Source organism: Lutzomyia longipalpis, chromosome 3, assembly GCF_024334085.1.
Source record: "Lutzomyia longipalpis isolate SR_M1_2022 chromosome 3, ASM2433408v1".
Taxonomy (NCBI): Eukaryota; Metazoa; Arthropoda; class Insecta; order Diptera; family Psychodidae; genus Lutzomyia; species Lutzomyia longipalpis.
The window spans coordinates 6,179,686-6,204,188 of NC_074709.1; the positions used below are offsets into that span (position 1 = coordinate 6,179,686).

The 24,503-nt window shown below is 33.3% G+C and overlaps 2 protein-coding genes across 3 annotated transcripts in view; one reads left to right on the forward strand and one right to left on the reverse strand.

The window, feature by feature from the left end:
* Positions 1 to 318: 318 nt before the first annotated feature.
* Positions 319 to 3,367, reverse strand: LOC129794314 (uncharacterized). The gene is made up of 3 exons (XM_055835112.1): positions 3,166 to 3,367; positions 563 to 865; positions 319 to 456 (listed from the first exon to the last, which is right to left on the reverse strand). The coding sequence occupies exons 1-3, from the start codon at positions 3,178 to 3,180 to the stop codon at positions 319 to 321; spliced, it is 456 nt and encodes a 151-aa protein (XP_055691087.1). The 5' UTR covers positions 3,181 to 3,367.
* A 5,767-nt stretch (positions 3,368 to 9,134) lies between these two features.
* The window catches only part of LOC129791669 (isoniazid-induced protein IniB), a 29,248-nt gene continuing 13,879 nt past the window's right edge, over positions 9,135 to 24,503 (forward strand). The window contains exons 1-2 of one of the 2 annotated variants that reach the window (XM_055829942.1): positions 9,135 to 9,392; positions 9,458 to 9,569. In XM_055829942.1, the coding sequence (XP_055685917.1) occupies positions 9,501 to 9,569 (69 nt within the window). In that variant the 5' untranslated portion in view covers positions 9,135 to 9,392; positions 9,458 to 9,500. The remainder of the gene's footprint in view (positions 9,393 to 9,457; positions 9,570 to 24,503) is intronic. The other variant, XM_055829941.1, reaches the window with a different exon arrangement.

Below are 24,503 nucleotides of genomic sequence, written 5' to 3' on the forward strand. Positions count from 1 at the left end.
GAAGCTCCCTCAAATGCAATCTATATACAAAAATCCCAGGATTATCCTTGGTCGTTTATGAAGAGAAGCATTCCAGTACAAATGGTTGCTTTTTGTGCTTTTTTCTTCTCTCATGCTGAATTCCATTGACGATGAGTCCGGATGGTGCTATCCCAAAGTTATTAAACCAACATCCGCCTTTTTTGTGTTTGTCTATATTGAGCTCATGCGGAGGGAATAGAAGGACGCTGCAGGATGCAATTCTCAGCTACTTCTCTGCACTTTTTTTCTTCGTCTATGTAGTTGGTGATTTTTCCTCGAGATAGCACCAATTAATATTCATTGATTTGATTTTTCCGGCGTCCTTGCGGGAGAATCCTTCGCTGATCTGGGATCAAAGTGAGCACCAGCTGTATGGAGATTCGATGCTATGCTCTGAACAAGCTCATTTACAGCCCTCAGGGTGGCAATTGGGATCTATTTTGGGGGTAAAATCTGCATTAGATTGATTTGTGGTTGAGAAAGCTCACACAGATGTAGCATCAGGTAGCAATGTGGCGTTGCTGCAGCAACACATTGCTACGTGATGCACACGAAAATATCTTGCATTGAAAATATTATCCAACAAATCGAGCCTCTGTGATCTACTCTGTGGTGTCTCCTTGACAATTGGGAGGTCCTTCGAGGCGGGAGTTGCAACAATTTTCTCCTTCACCACCTCTGCTGTGGTGGCTTCTTCATCTGCTGCTGCTGCTGCAACTTCCGGGCTCACCTCCGTGCTGACCTCAACCTTCTCATGGTGGGCCGTTGTGATTCTAATCATGCAATTTGCACTAACAAGGAGAAGGAAGCACCACACAAAGCTGTCCATGAACTGGATAACAATCTGCAAAAACACATCGAACCAATTAGTGCTGGTCGAAATCCTCCTCATCGCTTTCATCAGCTCGGCCACAATGCAATTAAATGATGATGATACTCTCTAAGGTTGAATCGCTGCGTGGATTACTTCACCAAAAGCTCCGCAAAGGACACAACATCAAAGGATATTCTGGGGGGCAAAAATACGTACAAAACTCTCCTTTTGTGTACAGACAAATTTAGAAAAGCAAAAGAACTCAATTTTCTCTCTTTCCTCTCTCTTCCTTTTCATCTATTTTGGTTTTCTTTAATAAATAAAATAATTTTCTTTGCAATATTAAAGAAAAGAAAATTCGAAAGATTTTTTCCTTTGCGCAATTTTTGAATTAGTTTGTACTGAATCAGTTTCTTTTGAATAATCAGAGTTGTAAAAATCATGGAGATTATAGATAAATGATTATTTTATTAAAACAAAAAGTTTTTTTTTCAATAAATATTTTGATGTAAGGACAAAGATTCTCAGGATGAAGAGAAATTTAGAATTAAAATAAACCCTTTAACCCTGGAGGATCGATATTTCTAACCTAACTTTAACTTCAATTTTCGCTCAAGAAGGAAATGTCTTTTTTCTGATTTTTATCACTAATTTAAAGCTATTAAATTTACCTACATAAAGATGTAGAATTCATTGCGAAATATTTAATAGATTTTATTTTTAAATTCTGTGATGAATTAGCACTGGAAGACCTGGAAGACCAAAAACCCTAACCTCAAACTTTTACCTTAATTTTCTTAAAAAAAAACTTTTTTTCCTCATTTTCTTTTGAAGAATCTAAAAGTAATTGAATTCTCCTACAAAAAGATGTAGAATTTATCACAAGAAATTAAATAAATTAGATTCTGTAATGTTTTGAAAAGGTTAAATTGGCACCGAGTACCAGTTCTGTCCTCCAGTGTTAAAAAAGTTGTATTGGCTAAGGTGGTCAGCAAAATCTTTCAAGGATTAAGTATCATTTGTTGATGATAATTTGAAATTCTTGAAATGTTCTATTTTCTTTTCTTCCTATTATATAATTTGAAACATTTTTTATAAGCGGCAAATTGATGAATTAACCCTTTGACGATAATTGGGTCACACGTTGACCTAAACGTTTTTTTTTTGAAAACTTGGAAAATGATTTTTTTTGACTTGGTAATTTTGGTTTATTGAGTAAGAATCAATGTCTTCTACGAAAAATCTCTTATTTGAGATCTAATGAACCCAAAAATAATTTTTGGTACACTCTGCTCTCAGTCCTTAAAGGGTTAATAAAAAAGCAGGAGATTTTTTCTCGCACAAACCTTTTAATTGATAAATTTTAAATCCTTAAAAATAAATCTTTACCCAATAACAATTCAATTATATCAGATATTAAAAAAAAAGGTTCTAAAAAATCAATTTTTGTTAATCTTTTATCTATGCAAAAAGTTTTGGGAATTCTTTTCAACTTTATTTTTGCAAAAACAAACTTTTTATTAAATTCTTTTGAAAGTGAATAAAAAAGCCGCGATGAAGTCAGAAGTAGGAGAAAAAAAAAACTTCTGTGGGTGGAAACACTTTTCCAATCTCGAAACATGCGAATGGAGTGAAAAGCAAAGAATTTTTGTCTACTCCAAACAACCCACTTAATAGCCATTGTCTGGCATCTTTTAAATCACTACAGCATATTTGGTTATGTTAATTTATGATGTTGAAATTGCTGCATTAATAAAAAAAAAAACTGCCATCAAAGTGTGAGGATAAATTCCTTTTATAATGATCTGCTGCAATGAAAGTGATTTTGGAGGGATTTTTACTATGTTGTTGCATAAGTTTTATTGTGTATGATGCTGTGATTAGAATCGCTTGTTGATGGCTCGCCGTTGCGCGGTAATTCATCATTCACCTGAGGTTTGTCTACCTGCCGGATGCAATTTCACATAATAATTGCCATAAAAAAGTGAGTTTTTACTGGAACTCTTTACGATGCTCGCTCTATGATCTCTTGCGAAAGAGATTCGAGCACAGAGAAATGATTCCTTTTTGGCGCCAAAAGACTTTCTTTTATTGTATCCAACTATGGTACTTGATAAATCTGGTGGGTTTGTTTCCCACATTTGGTGAGAATTTATTCGCATCTCACCCACATACATAGCACATGAAGGTGCTATATATACACTCAACAATAAATTCTCCCTGTGAATTAATAGCTACTTTGGGGAGTGAAAACGATGTGAATAATTAAGCACATCTGAGGTGATTGGAGTCAATCAAATTAAATGGCGCACATCCCAGAATTCACTCACCCTGTCGAACACCATGATTCTTCCGGAAGTCTCTTGTGGGCAGGCGGTGGGGGTGGTACTTCCTGGTTAAATTTTTTGGTGAGTTTCCTCGAGCTTTTAGCACCAAATATCCACCAAAAAAAAGGAGTTTAAGCAAAAACACGCGGCTTTTTGTTGCGGAATCTTTCAAAGCTGCGAACTGTGCAGTATTTGGCAAAAGACTGAAGCAAGAAAGTATCGCGATGGTGCTCAAGTGGTGCAATTGAGATGCGGAGATTGAGAGTTGTGTGTGGCTATGGCGGGAAAAATGAGCCACAGAAAAAAGTGTGGCAATGTCTTCGCACCAGGTGCCAGGCCGAGCACGTAGCACACAGAATGTCCCACTCTTAGATGTGATCAAATCGAATGCAATATAAAAGCATTTTTTCTCCATGCATCCCATATGCTCTCAAACGGCGCTTTCACTTTATTACCGCAGTGCAGTTCAGTACCTGAAGGCAAATCACCACAGGAATACTCTCAAAGACATTTAGATTTCAGATTTTTCAGTAATTTTAGTTAATGCCGTAAAATTCAATGAAAAATTTGCAACAAAAAATGATTTTGTACATTTTGTGATCGTTGAGAATGAGAGGATTTTTGAAAAATCCGGTTTGTTGATTTTTAAATATCCGGTTAAGTATTTTGGATTTAACCCAGATTTGCCCGGGATATTTTTGAAATATCTGCAAAGTCTGAAAAATTAACAAATCATAAATCACCAAACAAATTTTACCATTTTGAATTGAAATTAGATGAAAATAAAATTGAGAAAAATTTGCTAAAAAATGCAAACAATGGGCTTTATTCAATGAAGACGAAACCCTTTAAATCTTTGAATTTTGTATTGAAATTTTAATATTTAATGCAAATTTCAATGGTTATTTGGTCGTCGAATAAGGCCCAATGACGTAATTATTGTGTTTTTGGCTTTGTGTAATACTTAAATTCAAATAAAAGATTTTTTTAAAATTAAAACAAAAGAAGTTAAATATACTCTAAATAGACTTATGTACTTAAGAATGGTATAAAAATTTTAATTTTCAGAAAGCTCAAAAAAATTCATTTCATTCGTCAAAAATTCGTCCACATGAAACATAGAAACATTGAAACATTCGATTATTTCTTTCTAATATTTATTCTGTAAATACTCTCATAGGCCATTTCGGAGTCAAAACGTCTTCTTTGACCTTTTCTAAGTAATCTTAACGTATTTTCTACTTGGAAAAATAATTAAATTCATTTAACCCTTTAACGTCCAACGGGAAACATAAAAACATTGAAACATGCGCTCTTTTATCACGATTTTTATTCAATGAATTTTTTTAGATGACTTTTCTCAGTCAGAACGTCTTCTTTGGCCTCTTATGCGTGAATTTGATGCATTTCTAATATGGAAAAACAATTACATTCATAAATAATTGAAAAAATAAAATGTTTCACGTTTGGGTCAGCGTATGACCAAAAAACGTTAAAGGGTTAATTTTGAGAAAATGAAATGTTTCACGTTTGGGTTAGCGTATGACCTAATTGACGTAAAGGGTAAAACGAAAAATTTAAAAATATTCTTGACAACATTTTAAGGAAATTAGCGAAGGTTTGACTTTTCTAAACATGTTTTGGGTTGAATCTGGGTTAATTTTTCAAATTCAAATTGACGTGAATTTAATCCTTGAGCTTCAATGAGCTTTATTAATTTTAATTTTAATTAAAAATTGAAACATTTCCTTTTGAAATTTTTGAATTTTACAAACCTCACCTTAATTAGTTAGTTGCCGATGTTGAATCGCACACTCTCCTCTATGGGGAGATTTATGATTTCGCAGTCACCACGTGAGTTTTTGTGGTCCCCACCGTCTCTGTAAGATCAATGAACTTACCCACAGAAGGGTGATAATTTACCAAAAAATTATTTTCTAGACTTCACTTTTTTTTTTCTAAAGTTGATACAGAAAACTTCTCTTTTGGCTCCGGTTCAACACTTTCACCGCGAGTGCAATCACTGATTTTTTTTCACGGTGCGAGATGACACAGAAATTCGCAGATTTTCTGGGCCACCGAATCTTCCTCTCTCGTGGGAGATTTTTTTTCAACAAAGTCTGCTTTAAAAATTTTAAATTAAAATGCATCACACCGTGAGGTATTGGAGGCAATGGGATTAACATTTTGCACCGCATTGCTTTGCGCCGGATGGTGGACAGATTTATCGCACGGGAGTGATAAAGTCCGGTGTTGGAGTTCCAGTTTAATTTTCCACCTGTTTGTGGCAGGAGGATGGATTTAGAAGATCTCTTCTCTCTGTGTTTTCGCCTAAATTTAGAAAATCTTTTATGTATTCATTTTTCCCGCCACACTGGGGAAAAAAAGCTTTGATTTGAAGGCATGAAATTCATTTTGGGGAAAAGGAGAAACATTGAAATACAAAAAGCGCGAGCAATTTTAAGCTCTTTTTGCAAAAGAGTTATGGAGTATAACATTTTTTTTGCTGCTGCTGCGTTAGTCGACAGAGATGATGAGAATTTTGTATTTATATACACAGACAACACAGCGAGAAGTTTACTTCAGAAGTGGAGTTCAGTGGATCAATGGGCAGTGTTTGATGTTTAATCTCTCTGACATAACAAAGGCAAAACAGACGCTAATTGTTAATTCTCATCAAATTAATTTTTTTTTGTATCTGAGCTGTTTTTATAAAGATTCTCTGAGGTAGTTTTTTCTGCTAAAGACTTAGAATCTTCTTTTAGATTTTTTTTTTGAAACGTACAAAAAGAGGAAGATTAATGATTGGGCTTTGAAGTCAAAAAGGTTAATTTGCATATTACTTCTTTTTTACCTATAGAAATTGAAGGAATTAGAATAACAATTTGTTAATAAAAAAAATTGTGAACTTTTTTTTTTGAATAATTGATTAGTTTTCTTAAAATAGAATAAATAAAAAAAATCATAAAAAACGTTTTTCTGCTTCTGTTGGAGAAGCTTTGTTTTTCTTTTGTGCAAAATTTTGCAATTTATCAAAATCGGAAAAACAATTTTCCTTATTACGGGTCTCAAAATTTCAAAGGAATTGTGGACCTCCACACTGGAACTCACAATTCTTTCACAATATTTGTTTAAAGAAACTGAAGCAAAAAAAAAAAAAACAACTCATTTTTTCTGTTCTTGAATTTTAATAAATTTATTTGTTTTCCTTTTAAAAGTTCAAAGAAGACTTTTTTCTTAACTTTTTCTCCAACAAATAGGTAAAGTATTTTCATATAAAACAATATTGCGAAGAGTTTTGAAAAAAAAGCAAAGCCTATGGGGTTGGAATTAAATGTTATGCAGATTGTTTGAAATCCTCTGAAAGCTCAAAATGCAGTACGTGGTAAAAAAAGTTTCCTGATAAAAAGCTCAGCCGACGGGCATCATCATAGAGAGTGGTGGGTGGTGTGCTTGATAAAAAAAACAACATTCACCCAATTTAAAATTAACCCGAAATCGTACGACTCAATGCCAAAAGCTTCCCGGAGTGGGAGCTTTTTGCATTTTTTTTTGACTAGAAACCCCATTGAGTGCAAAGTCGCAATTTTATTGATGCTGTTCTATTACAGATGATTGAAAAGGTATGAAAAAAAGTTGAAAATTAATGAGACACGTCCACGTGCAGGTGATTTTTGGCAGGTACTTCAAGAGAGAAAAAAATTCTTCGGCGTAGAAAAAAATTCTTTTGCCATTGAACTAGTTTTATGAACATCATCGTGCACTAAAAGACTCGTTTCTTATTGCGAAGAATTGAGATGTTGCTCAGTCACTGAGAGGTTTCGCTTTTTTTTCTCCCTCTCTCTCTTCATTCTCTCGCAACTTTCCGGACAATTCAACATGATGTTGTGGGAAAAACAATCAATTAAGGATGTGGGGACGGAGTTTATGGAAATTTTCTGAGAGTCATTTTTATTCATTTACTCACTCCGCGGAAAAGTTGTTGATTTTCCGCAAAACTTTTCCTTACGATGCGAAACGAGCTGCAATTCCGCGATACTTCTTTGGTATTTTATTAAGTGAAAATGGATAATGCGGTAGGGGTTGAATTAATTCCTCAAATATGCTCTCGATGGGGACGCCTGGTGAAAATTCTCAAAGCTTCTGCGGGTGACTTTGGCAGAAAAGTTTAACGGGGGAAATTCCATGAATAGCTTTGCATTCTACCATAAACATGTTTATCGTCTGAGAATGCTTAAAACCTCAATCATTGTACTTTTTCTGCATACATATGACACATTATATACATATGTAGGAGGAGGAATATTGATGAAGCTTTTAGCAAAAGACTTGCGTGTTTCGATTTGAGGTTTTACCCAACAATAAGAAAAAGTAGTATTATGCTGAATTTTATAATTTATAGGTAGGTAATGCAATTAAATGATTTGGATTCAAAGTATTTTTCAAGATAAAAATTTTATACTTAATCCAATATTTCAGAATTAGTTAGAAATTAAGCCAGACTTTGTTCAGTTCTTTTGACTTTGGGTGAAATTCTCAACAAAGTTCGGCTTAGTTTTGTTAAACCGGTTAGGCTTACGCTTTTAGGGGTCAAGCTTTGTGGATTTAAGATTAAGTCAGACTGAATCGGAGCTAACCTGACCTTAAAAGTTTAAAAGCTTAACCTTAAAAAAATTTAAGCCTAGCTTTAAAGGCTAAAGCACGGTTTAAGGAAACTTAAAAATAGAGAAAATTTTAAGCAAAATTAAAAAAAATAAAGCTTGATTAAAAAAAAAACTAGTGGTAAAAAGTTAAGCCGGACCCAAAAAACAAAAGCTCTGTAGGTTTAGAAAAACTTTAGTCTGGAATTAAGAAAAATTTGGTCGAGTTAAAAAAAAATAAGCTTGATCCTATACTATATAAATCTAGCATTAAAAACAAGTCTAAGTCTAGTTCAAAGCTTGCAGTCCGGCTTAGGAAAAATTGAGCCAAGAAAATTTTACGGCTAGCTTAGAAGATAAGAAATTTCAGGCGGATTATCATCATCACTATGAACTTGTTTCACGACGCGCAACAACTAGGGCTATATGCGCCGTTCCAGGCGGATTAACAGACAATTTCACCTTTTGAGTGCACAAGAATATAGTATTTTAAAAATAGTTATTTTTACAAAAATCGAAAAGATTCGATTAAAGTCAGAATCTTAGAACTTTTTTTTCTGTACTTTCAAAAATTTCATTTAAGGATTGACTTTTCTAGACATTTTTTTAATAACAAGAAATTTAAAAATTAAATCTTTGACATATCTGGTTTAATAAAATACCAATGTTTAGCATAAAAGTGTTAAAAGTGGGAGCTCTTTCTCTGTAAAAACTTACATGAAAATTACAATAATAATTTCCACATTTAAATGCACATTTCCATTTAATCCCATAATAAGTAGGGTTCAGCCAGCGGCCCACCTGTTGACGACAGAGGGGATTTTTTTTTCTTCAGTTACTTCTATGAAGAAGAAAAAAAAACAGCAGCTTTACCTTTTGGTTGACTCACCTCGATTTTTCGCTTTTCTCGTGCGTTAAACGCTGCAATTCCCAATTTCTATAAAGCCATCACCGCAAAAAGCAAGTCAATTTGTGAGAGGATCGTGGCGAAGGGAGGCCCTTGAGCATTCACGAGGTTTTCCTTTTTCTTCTTTTGCTTTATTGGCTGCCCGAGAAAAAGGTAAATAAGGCGGTGAATGGTGGCAAAGAAAAAAAATCCCAAGTTCATGGGAAAAGCTCCCTGGGTTGATTGACGTGGGGCAGAGCAGGTATGTCTTCGCGGTGGGGCAGGTAGTCCAAAGGTATATTGACATGATGATGAAAAAAAGCAGGTGGTGGAGCTTCTTGGTGGAGCAGCGTGCGTCAATTGCACAAGAAAGAAGAGAAAAAAAAATTGTAAAGAAGTTCTCTGTGAATGAGGAGTGTGGGTAAAGTCAAACATAAATCTTATGTAGTGCGAATTTACTTCGCGGGGAAGGAGATTGTTCAGCAGGTGTGTGTGTGTTGGTGAACAATAAAAAAGTGAATTAGCTGTCCAGTGCTTAAGATTGCGACTGAGAATCCAACAAACCGGTCAGGTGGAAGGTTGCTGCTGGAATACAAACTACCGACAGAGGCGGAAATCGGGCATAGTGCTGCTCCGACTCTCGAACGCATAAGACAAAAGAATTCTTACACTGGCTCCCTCTTGAATCGCCAAGACGACTGCCTGTGAGCTTTACAAAAGTCAGTGTTTCGTTTTTTTTCTTTAATTAATTTCAAATTTTTTCTTAAAGAGGCTCTTTTCCCGCGAAAAACCTCTTAAATTCCCGCGCAGAAATGAGTGCGAAAATTGTGCAAATCTGTGCTTTCCTGCTTCTGACTCCTGCAATCCTTGGACGACCGCAGGTAAGAATACTTCTCAGTTGAAGCTTTCGCTTTAATTTTCACGCAAGACTCGGTTTCTTCCCTGGGTGGCAATGAAAATTTAATTCTCACCACCATGTTCGGATTAAGGTGCTCAAATATCGCGCGTTGAGATCTTCACCGCCGCGATGTTTATTCTTGTGTGCTCTAAAGGCATGAATAAACTTCTTAATTTGCACCCAAAACATTGTCTTAAGAGGCTTCTTGTGTGTTTGTGTTGAAATTCCCATTGTAATCACTGTACTGTATATATAGTCTTGTAATGTACGCTCAGTTATGATGGATAATTGCAGGTAATTAATAGTCAAGAAGAGATTTATTGATTAAGAAAATAATTAGGGGGCGGAAAAGTAGCTGTTTTCAGTGACATCTTAAGGAAAGTGAATTTTAGTGATGCTATACTTTCGATCTTTAGAAATTCTTTTATTGTGAGAATTGTGAGATTTTGATAGCTTTTATTAATAAATAATTGTGCTAAAAATTAAAAATCCTGTACTAGAAACATTAAAAGACTTTTCTGAAAGATTCCTGGAACAGAAAAAAAAACTTTTAGTTCCGTTTATTGTAGGATAATAGAATAATCTTAAAAGTAATAACTGTCAAAATCTTATTAAGACTTCCAGGGGCTGTATTCTCTAAGAGTGAAATCCTCTCGTGATAAACTCCCGAAGGCTTTTTGCAGGGAAAAGTGAGGAAAACTTTACGTGAGTTTGATCCTTTAAGAAAAATAATGCATCCGTGATAAACTCCTGTAAGATTTTCCCGCTTTTCACGTTTATTTTAAAGCGCTAAAGCCTTTAGGAGTTTATCACGGGAGTTTTTCAGCCTTAGAGAATTCATGCCCAGGTGAATGGAAAAGAACAGAATTTTGACAGAACCGGCCTCTTTTTAGTAAATTCTTTTAAGAAGATTTCAAGAATTTGCGATTGTCTTTAGTTTCCCTTATTTAAGAAAAAATAAATAAAAGCAGAATAGAAAAGAAAATTAATTTATAAAAGATATGTCTAAAATTCAGCGATGATGGCAGCCCCTTTATAAAAATAAACTGCAAAGTAAAATATATATAAAACTGCAAAGTAAAATATATATATAAAACTGCAAAGTAAAATATATATAAAACTGCAAAGTAAAATATATATAAAACTGCAAAGTTGAATATTGCATAGATGGAACAGTATAAAGCGAATGTACGGTAAGTAAAACTTACAGGCTGTGATTCTTTCTTTGTCAGTGAAATGTGCAAAATTGGGTGAATGGGCTGAAATTAAGGAAAGGTTAAATTCTAAGGAAAGACTGACTCGCGCGATGGCTGTGATTCAGGCGCGCGAGTAAGTCTTTCCTCAGAATTTAACCTTTCCTTAATTTCAGCCCATTCACCCAATTTTGCACATTTCACTGACAAAGAAAGAATCACAGCCTGTAAGTTTTACTTACCGTACATTCGCTTTATACTGTTCCATCTATGCAATATTCAACTTTGCAGTTTTATATATATTTTACTTTGCAGTTTTATATATATTTTACTTTGCAGTTTTATATATATATTTTACTTTGCAGTTTTATATATATTTTACTTTGCAGTTTATATATATTTAACTTTGCAGTTTATATATATTTTACTTTGCAGTTAATATATATTTAACTTTCCACTTTATATATATTTAACTTTGCAATTTATAAATATTTAACTTTGCAATTTATATATTTTACTTTGCAGTTTATATAAAAACGCCCCGCTACGCGGGGCGCAGATTTATAATGAAGTACTTTTTAAGTTACTTTTCATAGAAAACATCAGTTGTTAAATTCAAAGTCGTCAGATCATTCTTATAAACCTTTTAAAACAAAAATTTAAACTTTTTATTAATTTTACATGTTAAATATAATAAAAAGTTCCCCCTGCCGCGTCTGCCACTTATTCTTGAAAAGAATGAGCGCCCAGGTTCTACCAACGTGGAGGTGCGGACAGAAGTTGAATAAGAGAGGCTATATGTGTCGCGTCTTATTCCATTAAGAACCCAAAAACTGGAAAGAAAAATATTATTAAAAATATTCACAACAAAATATTACAGAAAAAACTTGCCTTAAAATTCGTATGTAGAATACTGCGTTGGCCGCTCATGTTGTCGCCTGCCCGTTGATCTGCGTTGCTTGTAGATGTTGGTTGAAGTCGTTGAGGTAGCCTGTTTGTCTTATAAAAGAAATTAACTACATATTATGTTATTTTATCTATTTGGTAGGAAAAGGAGTTATTACTCTATTTTCCAAAATATATTTTATGTGTTTTCTCATTTTTGTTACATCATATCTTTGTTGGCATGGGTCTTTGCCTAAAACGTAACTGACCGCATTTGCCATAGCAAAAATGCCACACATGATATAGTCTGGCTGGCTCATAACTTTCTTAATTTTAATATGATTAGAAATTGGTTTTAAATGGGATGCAATTTGCTCAAAAAATTTAAGGCCTGATCATTAACTGTTGAGCCGTTCATCGAATCATAATAATCTATCGTGTTGTCACCGTTATATATCGCGAGGGTAAAATGTCCTATGAAATTAGATTCTTGTCCAGAAGTAAGTATTATTTGAATGTGTTTTCTATTGGGACGAATTATGGGGCATTCGTCTGTATTGTGGACTCCAAATTCAAGATTAACGTTTTTAAATTCGGGGTATTTTTCGGTGAGAATATGCATGAAACGGTATATATGAAGTGAACTTGCATATGTGGAGTCTAAACTTATATCTTCAGTTCTCCATAGTTCAAGTAGAACGTCAGGTTGGTCAACAGGTTTTTCTGGACTTTTGTCTTTGACTATTTTCTTAGTAGTTGATGGAGAAGAAATATTTTGGGGCTCTTTGACAATTTCGGGGGGTGGCAAAGAATCCGGCGTATGAGATTTAGGAGGTGATTTTGAAATAACTTTTTCTGGTTTCTTTGGATCAGGCGTATGGGGTATAGGAGGTGATTTTGAAATCGGCGTATACGGTTTAGAAGGTGACTTTGGAATAAATGTTTCGGGTTTCTTTTCATCGACTATGCAATAAACGGGACGATGATCAGAGAAATAACTATCATAAATTCCGACTGAGCAATTTTCATTTGGAATATTGCTTATAACGACATCTAACTGACTGTCATATTTGGTCGTAGTTTCATGAGAATCTAATTTAGATTCCAACTGAAACTTTGCAATAAAGCTTAAAAATTTCTTATTTACGTTATCCGCATGAATATTGAAATTAAAATCACCTGTTAAGATAATTTTTGAATTCTTAGGAATTTTTGAAAAAACATTTTCAAATGAATTTGCGAAAACATCGAAAGGTACTTTAGGTGATTTGTATCCAGAAATGACATAAAATTGATTTCCGTAATCTAAAACGAATAAGCTTAAAGTGTATTTCTTCTCATGATCAATTTTTAAGTCTTCTGCTAATACTTTAACTTTCGACCTATCTTCATTTTTGACCAAACATAAAAGGCCTCCAATATTCTGTATTTCATTGTCTTGTCTATATAAGGTAAAGTAACCCTTGAAACTTGGAATTGAATAAGATTGAAACGTTTTAGTTTCAGAGAATATTAAAATATTGAAGCATTTATACCACGAATCGGTATCAATATCTTTGAAATGTTTATGCAAGGATACGATATTGTGGTAACAAATTTTAATCTTTTTCCGATCTACTTTACGAACATCTTCAAAAATGTCTTTTAATGGTTTTTTTGTTCGTAAATTATGGATTTCATTAATGATTCGTTGTCCTACGTGTGAAATTTGTCGTGGGTAAAATGTACCAATTATATATAAACCGTTTAATGACGTTACTCTACTCAGTGCTACGTACATCATGCACAAGCTAATATTTTCTTGTTTAGTAAGATCAATACATATTGATTGATACGTTTGGCCCTGACTCTTATGCATTGTTATAGCCTCCGCAGGCATAATAGGAAATTGTACCCTTGATACTGTAGTGGTACTACCGCTATGTAATTGGAAACTGAAATTGCACTTTTCAAGTGGAACTAAATTTTCATTTAAATTATTTGTCTTTAAATAATTTTGGTAGCGCTTTTCCTTATTGAGTTTCTTACCAACTCTGTCTTCTAAAAATTCTAACCATATTAGAGATATATTCTTCTTTGAATCAAAAGTTATGTGACGGAGTATTCCGCAAGCTCCATTTACTAAGCCGTCTTCTACATCTATATTCTTAATTACCATATATTTAATTCCTAGTTTTAAATGCAAAGTGTAGACGGCACCTGCACTTTTATTGGTATCTCTAGTTTGAAGGTCTTTTAATATTTTATCCGTTTTCTTATCGCTTATAGATTTGGACTTTTTACTAGTAACTACTTTATCTTTTGCTATCGATGTGTGCAATTCTCCTGGAAATTCGGAAATTTTCCTTTCATTGATACGCGTCAACATTTGCACGTGTGGCAAATAATCTAATAGCTTCTAATGGAACGTCCTTTGCATTCTTAACCGTTCTAGATCTAATTAAATTTATATCTTTCTGTGTCATTTTTCCGATTGCCATATTATTTAATGCTATTGTGAAATCTAAATCACCCTTTTGGCGCATTATTTCATTTAATTCAAAATACTTGAATTCTTCCCAAAGAGGATTGATATCTAAAATATTAATGCTACTTTTAGTCGGTGCACGAAATATTGAAACATCTCCAACAGGAGCTATTTGATTGAGATCTCCTACAACGATAACTGATTTACCACCAAAGCTTTGATTTACTCCAAAAATTTGTTTTGATCTTTGATTCATTTTTAAAAACATATTTGAACCAACCATTGAAACTTCGTCAACTATAATAAGGTCAACGTCTCTAAGTTCACAACGAATTGAGTTAGCAACATCTTCTGAGAGACGATCAGTATTGACAGGATTTTGTGTATTGGGAAGCGCGAAAGCTAAATGAATGGTCATACCATTTATTAGAAAGGCTGCCATGCCACTAGGAGCACAAAGTAATACTTTCATAGTACCTGGATTACTATTGGGTAAATTATCAAAGTGGTGTGTTATTAATTGATATAAGCAGTTTATTACGCGAGTTTTACCTACACCAGCTGAGCCTGATAGAAATATACGAATTGGCAATTTATTAGAAGTGAAACACTTATAAATATGCATTACGATTTGCCTCTGACGTTCATTAAGAGATTGCATTTTTAAGCATAAATCATCTTTGGTTATTCTAACGGGGGAAACATATTTTCTGGGTTTATTATCACCGGGTTTATCATCTTTGGGTATAGGATCAACTTCTTGTGATTTCGATACAGGTTTGTTTATATCAGTTTCTTCATCGCTTTGGACATCACGAACTTTACCTATAGCTTCTATTATTTCTTCTTCAGATACAAAGTTATACTTATCGCGCACTAATTTTATCGCTTCTAAGTTCTTCAAATAAAGTTGCTTGCAATCAGCATCTTCAATTTCAATCTTTTCATCTCTAAATGGCAAATACAAGAGACATTGAAAACGGTAATAATTTTCTTCATCTTTAAGTTTATCATATGGTTTAAATCTGACTATTTTGGAACGAATTCTCATACTTATATCTGTTTCATCGTCACTATCATCCTCTTCTTTACTTCTCTTAACTTCAGTATAATCTGCCGCATATTCAATCAAAGTTATATTATTTAATTCAGACTTTCTCTTCTGATATTTAAGAATTATATCTTCGGCAAATATATCAGTGGAATCTGGGGGTAAATTTTTCAATTGTTTTGTCTGTTTCAACATTCTAGCTCTTTCATTAATTGGCCTAGTATTTATATATACGTTTGATCTACTACATCGACTCATAGGAAGTGATAAGCAATAATAAGAAGCTTCTTGAGCACCTACTAATTTAGCATTTAGAAGTCCATGTGCATATTTTCGCATTCGTTCTTCTAAGGTATAATTCTTATTTACTTTAATTTCTGCTGATATATCTTTTAAAATTTTCGCAAGACCAGAGTCTGCTTTTGTCACATAATCAACGACATATTTTGCCAAAGCAAAGACTTCTAAAACGGGTTGAATATCCATATTGGATTCCGTATAATTTAAAATATCTTCATTATACGCATTTATATTGACTTCCCTACTGGTACGTTTAAGGAACAAACGGGGACGTTTAATATGAGCTCTAATAGCTAATATATATTTCTCTCTAGTAATATTAAGTTTAAATAATAAATCTTCAAAAGACATATCGACATATTTCTTCGAAAAATTTTGAACTTCATTGTCAATCTGTTGATAGATTTCATTTAAAGTTTTACGATTGTGTAATTTTCTCTCTTCTTCGTTAAGGGGCAAAAGAATTTCTGTTTTATCCATTGGTGGATGTGGAATATTAAAACGACACCTTTTCCGTTTGCCTTTGTAGCAAGTTTCGGAATGTCTATGCATTTGTCTCTTAATTAAGGGATATTTAATTGGATCTTTATATTTGCATGTAACAAATTTATCTATAAATTTAATGACGCCTTCAAATGTGTCAGGATTTTCTGGATCAAACTCGGGAAAATCTTTACACCATAGAAGCATATGAATATGAGGGCTTCCTCTCATTTGAAATTCTACTCTTTGGAAATAATCAATTACGAAATTGTCTTCAAATGGACCACATTTCTGAATTTGGTCTTCACCTACTTTGACTGTTTTACTTGGATCAATTGTTAGCATTTTCATTAAATTCTTTGATTTATTTTCAAAATATCTAACACACGTAATAGGGTCATTTTGAATCATTTTGGTCCTATCGGCCTTTTCAAGGTTCATACTTTCTAGAAAACTTATGTTTTTATTTAAATTTTCAGCTAAATTTTGCAATAGCTCTGGGCAATGCATTTCGGAACATGTTATTGTGAGAAATAAATGTGGTTTTCCTAATTGTCTAATCATTGAAAGAATTATATTCTGTTTCTCTATAAAATAGGCAGGAGTTAAAGGATTTGCCTTAAGGAATCTATATCCATCATCAATTCCAACAAGTTTATCGACTTTTGTTGGGTTAAGAGCATCACCTGCAGTAACATTCTTAACGTTTTTGGATTTTCGTAAACATATATTGACTGTACTAGCAACGGAATTTCGCAATTTTATATTAGCGCAATATAAAACTTTTTTGGGAATACGACACCGAGGGTCTTTTCTACGAAGTTCTGACTTGACACGTTGGTGATAGAAAATTTTATTAATTTTGTAAGTTTGTCCACAATAAATTTTTGGAAAGGACAGTTCTTCTAGATTTTTATGGGTATCGAAATAGACGGGTTTCTTTCCTTGACCAGGGGCCATAATACAAATTTTACTAGCCGCAGCTTCATATGCATCAAGATCTAAAAGCATAACATCTTCATTCGGTAAATTATCGTCATCATCAAAAATGTCTACAAGGGGATCTTTATTTTCGTCTTTCTCACTTTTAATCTTTTTATTGGGTTGAGTTATAGGCTTTTCTTCCTTAATTTTATTTGTAAAGGTAAAAGTATCTGGGAAATCAAAACTAATATTATCTTCAAAATCATCATTTTCGCGTTTTCTCTTTTTGGGACTTTCTGGAATTTCTTCAATTTCCATTAAAATATTATGTATAACATCACTATTATTTTCATCAATTTGGGACGTTGAAACTATAGGGAACATTGTTACATTTCCGGTATTTAACATATTATATAAATGATTTCTCATTTCTTCAATTTTATAGCAAAGATTACTGGGGTCAATGTTATTAAGCAATGCTACACTATTTGCAATGGCATGAACACCACAAGAATAACTATCATTCTGCTGAAATGTTTTCATGAATTTAATTGCATCTTTCTTCTTCATTGTTGTAGGGTACATTTTCTTTAAAAATTTAATGCAATCTTCATTGAGTGTTTTCCAATCTAAGGAATCGTATACGTAAATAGTTTTATCTTTATGTACTGTTGTTACCCAATGACCTATTTTATTATCACCTTTGGGTTCTAAAAACAAAATTTGAACGTTTCTTCTATTTCGACCTTTTGCCTTTACATGCTTGAGGCCCATGTCACAAATATAAAAAGTTGGAAACATGTGATTGTTTTTATATAATTTATTTATAATTTCGATAAATCGTTCAGTATGATCACTATTTACGTAAATTTCAAAATTGCGAACATCTTGAATGTTCCATTTAGCATCTGGTTTAAATGAGGATGGTTGTGAATTATCTTTACCAGATAAAGTAAATATTTCTGGGGGAATTTCTTTCTTTTCGGGACTAACAACTTTATCATCACCTTTTGGTTCATCTTTAACTTGATCTTCCGGATCAACTATAAATGAAACTTCTATATCTTGTATATCTTTTAAATAATTGGGGTCAACCGTAATTCCTTCAGATATATAAAGAGGGGTTGTAACTAAGATAGTTAATAGCTTCTAATACTTTCCTAATTCGTACCGTTTTTTGAAATTTTGAGGAAATCTTCAAGATCCGATTTATTCTTATACTTGCATTTATTAATATTTAATTCTTTGACGTTGTGTCTGAAAAATTTTCCTTCGCAACATCCGCAAATATAATTTGTGACTTGTTTTCGTTTATCAAAAAATTCTAAAAGGGTGCGATTTTTGTCTTTCATCTTCTTCACTTTCAATTTAAAATTTTTATTTCCTAATGTCTTGTAATTGTAATTAAGTTTAATTTTCAGGGACCGCTTTAATCTGTCTCGAAACATTAGAATTTGATTTTCAAATTTATCCCGATCAACGGAAGAATATTTAGCTTTGAGTGATTTTTCAATTCGTTTATCAATAAAATTATTAAGTTTTACTTTTACTTGAGGTGTCTTTATCTTACATTTCTGCTTTCTAATCTTTCTAAGTAAATTTTCCTTTCTTCTGAATTTTTGATCTTGGCGTTTTATAATAAGTCTCTTTCTCATATCTTCATTTTCTAAAGCTTTCTTCCTAGGATCATTTCTCTCAATTTTACGTTGTTCCTTACGTTTAACATTTTCAATTAATTTTGCTTCAGGGTCTTGTCTTTCAATTTTGCGTTTTTCCTTACGTTTAACATTTTCAAGAGATTTTGTCAGGGGATCTTGTCTAGCAATTTTGTGTCTTTCCTTACGTTCAACGTTTTCAAGAGATTTTGTCAGGGGATCTTGTCTAGCAATTTTGTGTCTTTCTTTACGTTCAACGTTTTCAAGAGATTTTGTCAGGGGATCTTGTCTAGCAATTTTGTGTCTTTCCTTACGTTCAACGTTTTCAAGAGATTTTGTCAGGGGATCTTGTCTAGCAATTTTGTGTCTTTCCTTACGTTCAACGTTTTCAAGAGATTTTGTCAGGGGATCTTGTCTAGCAATTTTGTGTCTTTCCTTACGTTTAACATTTTCAAGTAACTTAGTCTCAGGGTCTTGTCTTTCAACTTTACGTTGTTCCTTCCGTTTAATATTTTCAAGTAACTTCGTTTCAGGGTTTTGTCTTTCAATTTTACGTTGTTCCTTTCGCTTAATGTTTTCTAGTTTTCTAGTTGAAGAAATCAATCTATTCTCTCTTTGCAATTTTCTACGCCTATCATTATCAATATTTTTATAAGATTTACTGTGAGATCTTAGAAACTGCTTATATAATTTACTGTATTCACGTTTTCTATCTAAAATTGATTGATCGTTTGAATTTAAGGATGTGTCATTTGACTCACTTTGCCTTTGCTCGTCTAATAACTCACTATTACTTATATTATTATCTGTATTGTCATCCAATTGAATATGAATCGGGGTTATTGCAAAAGGTATCTGGACATTATGTGTAAGATTACCATGAAGAAAATTATATTTTAAAATATTATATAGAGAAATAATATCTGTATAGCCGCATAAAATTGATGTACCATTATTAATAAATTGGCCGAAATTTCCACGGGAATGACTATCAAAGTAATAATATAAATTGTTAATTTTGAATATTGAAATTGATAGCAAATTACACGTAATTACGCCGTGTGTGAATTTATCGAAAAATTTGTGGAGTGCTGTTTCAAAAATTGAATTTTGATCATTACCAAATATTTGACCTTGCAATCCGATCATTGCTTCATTGAATTCGAAACCATTAAATTCTTGTTCAAGTGAAATGTTGATCTTAATGTTTTGAATATAAAATTCTGTGTAAACTTGTTCAACAGTTAAATAATTACTAGCGGAAGCATTTTTAGCACGTGAAGTTATATAGAGTTCATTGCCTGTTAAAAGAATATCATCTAATGTATTTGTCAACCAATCGGAAATAGGTATTACATGAGCATACGCAATTGCTGCAACTGAATTTGCTGTGCATTGATTATTATTAGAAAATGGACCAAAAAGTGTAATGTTATCTTGATTGTGAGAACCATGGACAAAAATATGGGGTTTGACTATTCCAAATTGCTTGTAATAAGATTCATTTTTCGCGACTTTCTTCTTCTTCTTAGTAAAACCGGCACCGTATTGTTTTGGCCGTTCATGAAATAAATTTTGAAAATTTGAATTTTCAACAGTAAGAGAAATTGGTAATTGGTTGGGCGCAGCGGGTGCCACGACCTTTTCTCCTGACCTTCGACCTTCGGTCTTGATCAGGGCGACTTCGGAGCTATGGTCAAGCCATGCCACGGATCCAGTCCTCCCAGAACAGCCCTAAAAAAATTTACTTTCAGTATCTCGAAAAAAAATTCTGCTCGTAATTCATTTACGTCCCTTCAAATGATATGAATTAATATAATAATTAAATAACTTTCCTTACAAACATTCAATCTTTAATCGACCGAACAAACTCATTTACAAATCATGTTATTTTTCACTTTTTTCCTCAAAATAAAAAAAAAAACTTTTTCATATCTCATTGCATTTTAAATGATTTTGTGCACTCAGTACACATTGTTTATTCAATAAAATAGCGTAATTAAACACTAAAAATACACTATTTAAGTATAAAATAAAAAAAAAATTTAAGCTCGTGGCCACTTTCACGACTCCCCGTGACGTCACTTGTTCAATTTTCTTTCAAGACCCGAGAAAATTGTATGAAAAAATTATAAATTTTCAGAGAGCTTAATCAAATCAAACGGAAAAGCTGAAAAAATTTCCACATTTTCACGGGATTTCCCACACAAATGCCACGCGTACCAATTCTGTACCAAAATAATGTAACGGAAAATTTTTAATATGAAATTTTTTAAATTTTGGCACAACGTTCTTTTAAGCGTCACAAATACTTGCATGATTGATTGCAATTTTTTCTCAAAATGCCGCGAGATTTCATACAAAAAAAACTTCTTCCGATAATTTATTCCAAACACAATGAAATAAAATGAAAAATTTTGAGTGAGCTTAATTAAAAATTAAAAGAAGTAATCGAAAAACAAAAATTTGCCACATTTAAAAGTTCTTTCAAGGAATTTCCCACACAAATGTCACGCGTACCAATTCTGTACCAAAATAATTTAACGGAAAATTTGAATTTAAATTTTGGCACAACGTTTTTTTAAGCGTCAGAAATACTTGCATGATTGATTGCAATTTTTTCTCAAAACACCGCGAGATTCGTCACAAAACAAAAAATAACTTTTTCCGATAATTTATGCCAAACACAATGAAAACTTAATCATATCAAACGGAAAAGCTTAAAAATTTCCATATTTTTCAACGGATTTCTCACACAAATGCAACGCGTAGCAATTCTGTGCCAAAATTATGTAACGGAAAATTTGAATATGAGATTATTTCAATTTTGGCATAACGATCTTTCAATCATCACAAATACTTGCACGATTGATTGCAACTGCTTCACAAAAAAATAATTTTTTCCGATAATTTATGCCAAACACAATGAAAAACACTATTTTCATGAATGAAAGAAACGCGGCGTTTGAAGATTTTGAAGGGAAACGTAAATGAACTTTGAGCAATTTGTCCACACACTTTTAGAGAGAATTTTCAAAGGACTTACATCACTGTCGTGGGAGGACACGCCTGACGCTTTGGCGGCCTCACGTCCGAGGGCGCGCCCCCTGTCCCGACGGCTGCTTGCTGTGGCCCTCCATGCGTCTGGTCCTCCCGTTGAGACGCTGATGTCCTAAGATCTCTGAAAATAAAGAAAGAAAAGAAAAAGAAAGATTAAAAAGCGGCGGCCCTGTGAGAGAAAGAAAGAAAACACTAAAAGCACTCCCGACGCGACGCGATTAATTTAATTTTCTCTCCCTATCACAAATTTACACCAGTCTTCTCAAAAAATCTAATCCTAATCAGCAAATGAATGAAAAAAGAATGGAAAATCAATGAAAATCAAAGAAAAATCAATGAAAATCAATGAAAAAACACTGAAAATTGCCCGATTTGCTTAGCACGACGCACTTGCTTTTGCAATTGGCAACAGACTGAGCGATCATCTGGTATGACATGGCGTCCCCTTGTCGAGCCGTTGGGAATTTGAAATTGAATTTGGTGTCACACACACAGTCGTTTGCCCTTCACTGAGCGTTGCTTCTCGTGCACTTAAAGGTTCACTAAACACAAATCACATGAAATATTCATAAAATTCAAAGGTTAAAAAATTTTTTGGCGGAATAAATGAAATAACGCGGCATCAAAAAAATTCCACGAAATTTTAGAAATAATTTTCCTAAATTTTCGGAGCAATGCTTTACCACATTTGCTAAAAATCGAAAAAGCTTAAAAATTAATCGTGTATTTTTTTCAGTAATTTATCTTTAATGAAATTTTCATAAAATTTTAGGGTTTCGCAAAACCTTTCATTTGTGCTTGATTTAAAATCACCAAAATATAACATGTAAACTTTAAAATTCGATATCTCCGGAACGGCTACATAGATTTTCTTCATTTTTGGCATGGTGATAGATATTATAGTCAACTATAACATATCAAAATATGAAGCAAATCTATAAAGCGGTGCTCGAGATATTCATCGAAAACTCATCGAAAATTTTATTTTCGATTTTAGCGCCACTTGCGGTCATTTTTTGAACTTGCGATGTTCTAGAGAGTTGTAGGGTTTGTTGAGAGCTTTCATTTGAGCCCGGGTTGATCAAAATCGGTCAAGCCGTTTTCGAGTTATGGTCGATTTTCAATGAAAAATTGTGGCGGCCATATTGACTAAACGGCTTGACCGATTTTCAAAAATAAGGTATCGTTGGAAAGGTCTTGATGACCCCTACAACATATCAAAATTTCAGATTTTTAGCTATTACAGGGGCTGAGATATAGCGAAAACAAAATTTGGAGGTTATTCAAAATGGCGGACGGAGGGGTGGGGGGGTGAATTTAACCTCATAATCGGATGTCTTCCGGTCGATATTTAAACTTTGCCGTTTACCGCAAGTCTCTATCTATTACCGTTCTCTTGTAATTTAGCAAAAGGTTCCGGACGGACGGACGGCCGGCCGGCCGGCCGGCCGGACGGACAAACGGACCGAATTTGGGCGCATACGATTTTTGGAATGTAGGGACCCTAATTCGTGCTCATCCCAAATTTGAGCCCGATCTGACTACTTTGCATTTTAGAGTGGACACAGAAGCTGTGCTTCTTTGAAGAAAGAATCACAGCTAATAAAGGTTCAATGATAGAGATAGGGGACTTCAAACGTTAGAAAATGAGATTAATTTGACTGCGCATTTTAGGTTATTTTTATGACTATATGTTGCGCCTCTTTTTAATAGATCGATTGCAAAGAAAACTCACCCTATATCTTTTGAATATTTCAATAAATTAGAATGTTTTCTTGTTATACAAATAAATTAGAATTTATTTATCACTTTTTATCTTGAATTTTGCAATTCTTATGCAAATTTTCACTATAATCTGTTCTTACATTCTCTCTTTGTGGGCGGGGGCACCTTCTCGCAGTACTTATCCACCCCTTTTTGAGCAAACACCGCAAGAACCTTTCCACACGTCTCCACGATTCTTTGTGATTAAATCCGTGATTTTTATTAGGGTCCACATTGGGAAAACCAAATTGTCGAATTGTTTTAAAGCCAAAAAATTTCAAAATTGACGGTGATGTGAATTTTTATTGCGATTTATTGAGCTTCTGCAGAAGTTTGAAGGGGACTTGAGTGAGACCATAGGTTGATTTTTTTTCTCGTCATCTTGATTGGTAAATAACGCGCATGTGAATTATAAGGTAATTAACGTTTTTAGAGGTCATCGCTTTTTTTTTTGTTCAAAGCTTCTTCTATAAACAAAAATTCTCGACGTTGCAAAATATCTCATAATTCGAGATCGTCACTTTTGGCACACAGAAGACCGACAGAGATCGTGACAATCGGTTTTCTTTTATGTAGGTAATTGAGAATTCCGCGTGTTCTCGTTGAGTAACTCCCACAAATCTGACTGGAGAGAAGTAGAAAATTAAAGGTGAAAATGTGGTCATTTCGTCATTCATTAAAATTCTCCAATTGAAAAGAAAGCAAACAAAAGGCTTGGAAAGAATATTTTAAGGCATATTTCATGCTTCATTTCTTTCTTTTTTTTTTGTTATAAATAGAAAATAAATGTTGGGTTCGTTTTCGTATCATATAATTACGTTAGATTTCCATTCAGAGAATTCAAATATTTAAATATATTGCAGAAAGAAATTTTTTTGTAGATTGAGGAATTCATTTAAATAAACTTCAAGGAAATTTCCTGACTTGCAGCAATTTTTATTTCTTATTAAATCTATAAATATTCAAAAAATATCACAATACGAGCTCATTATGATACTAAATTTAACATACGGTTCAAAAGCACAGGGTGTTTCAATGCGTCTGCAATTTTACTGGAATGTTTGCTCAATTTTTAATTTCTTGGATTTTTCGTTAATTTATTTTGTTTAGTTTGTAATCGGTTTACAAAAAAAAT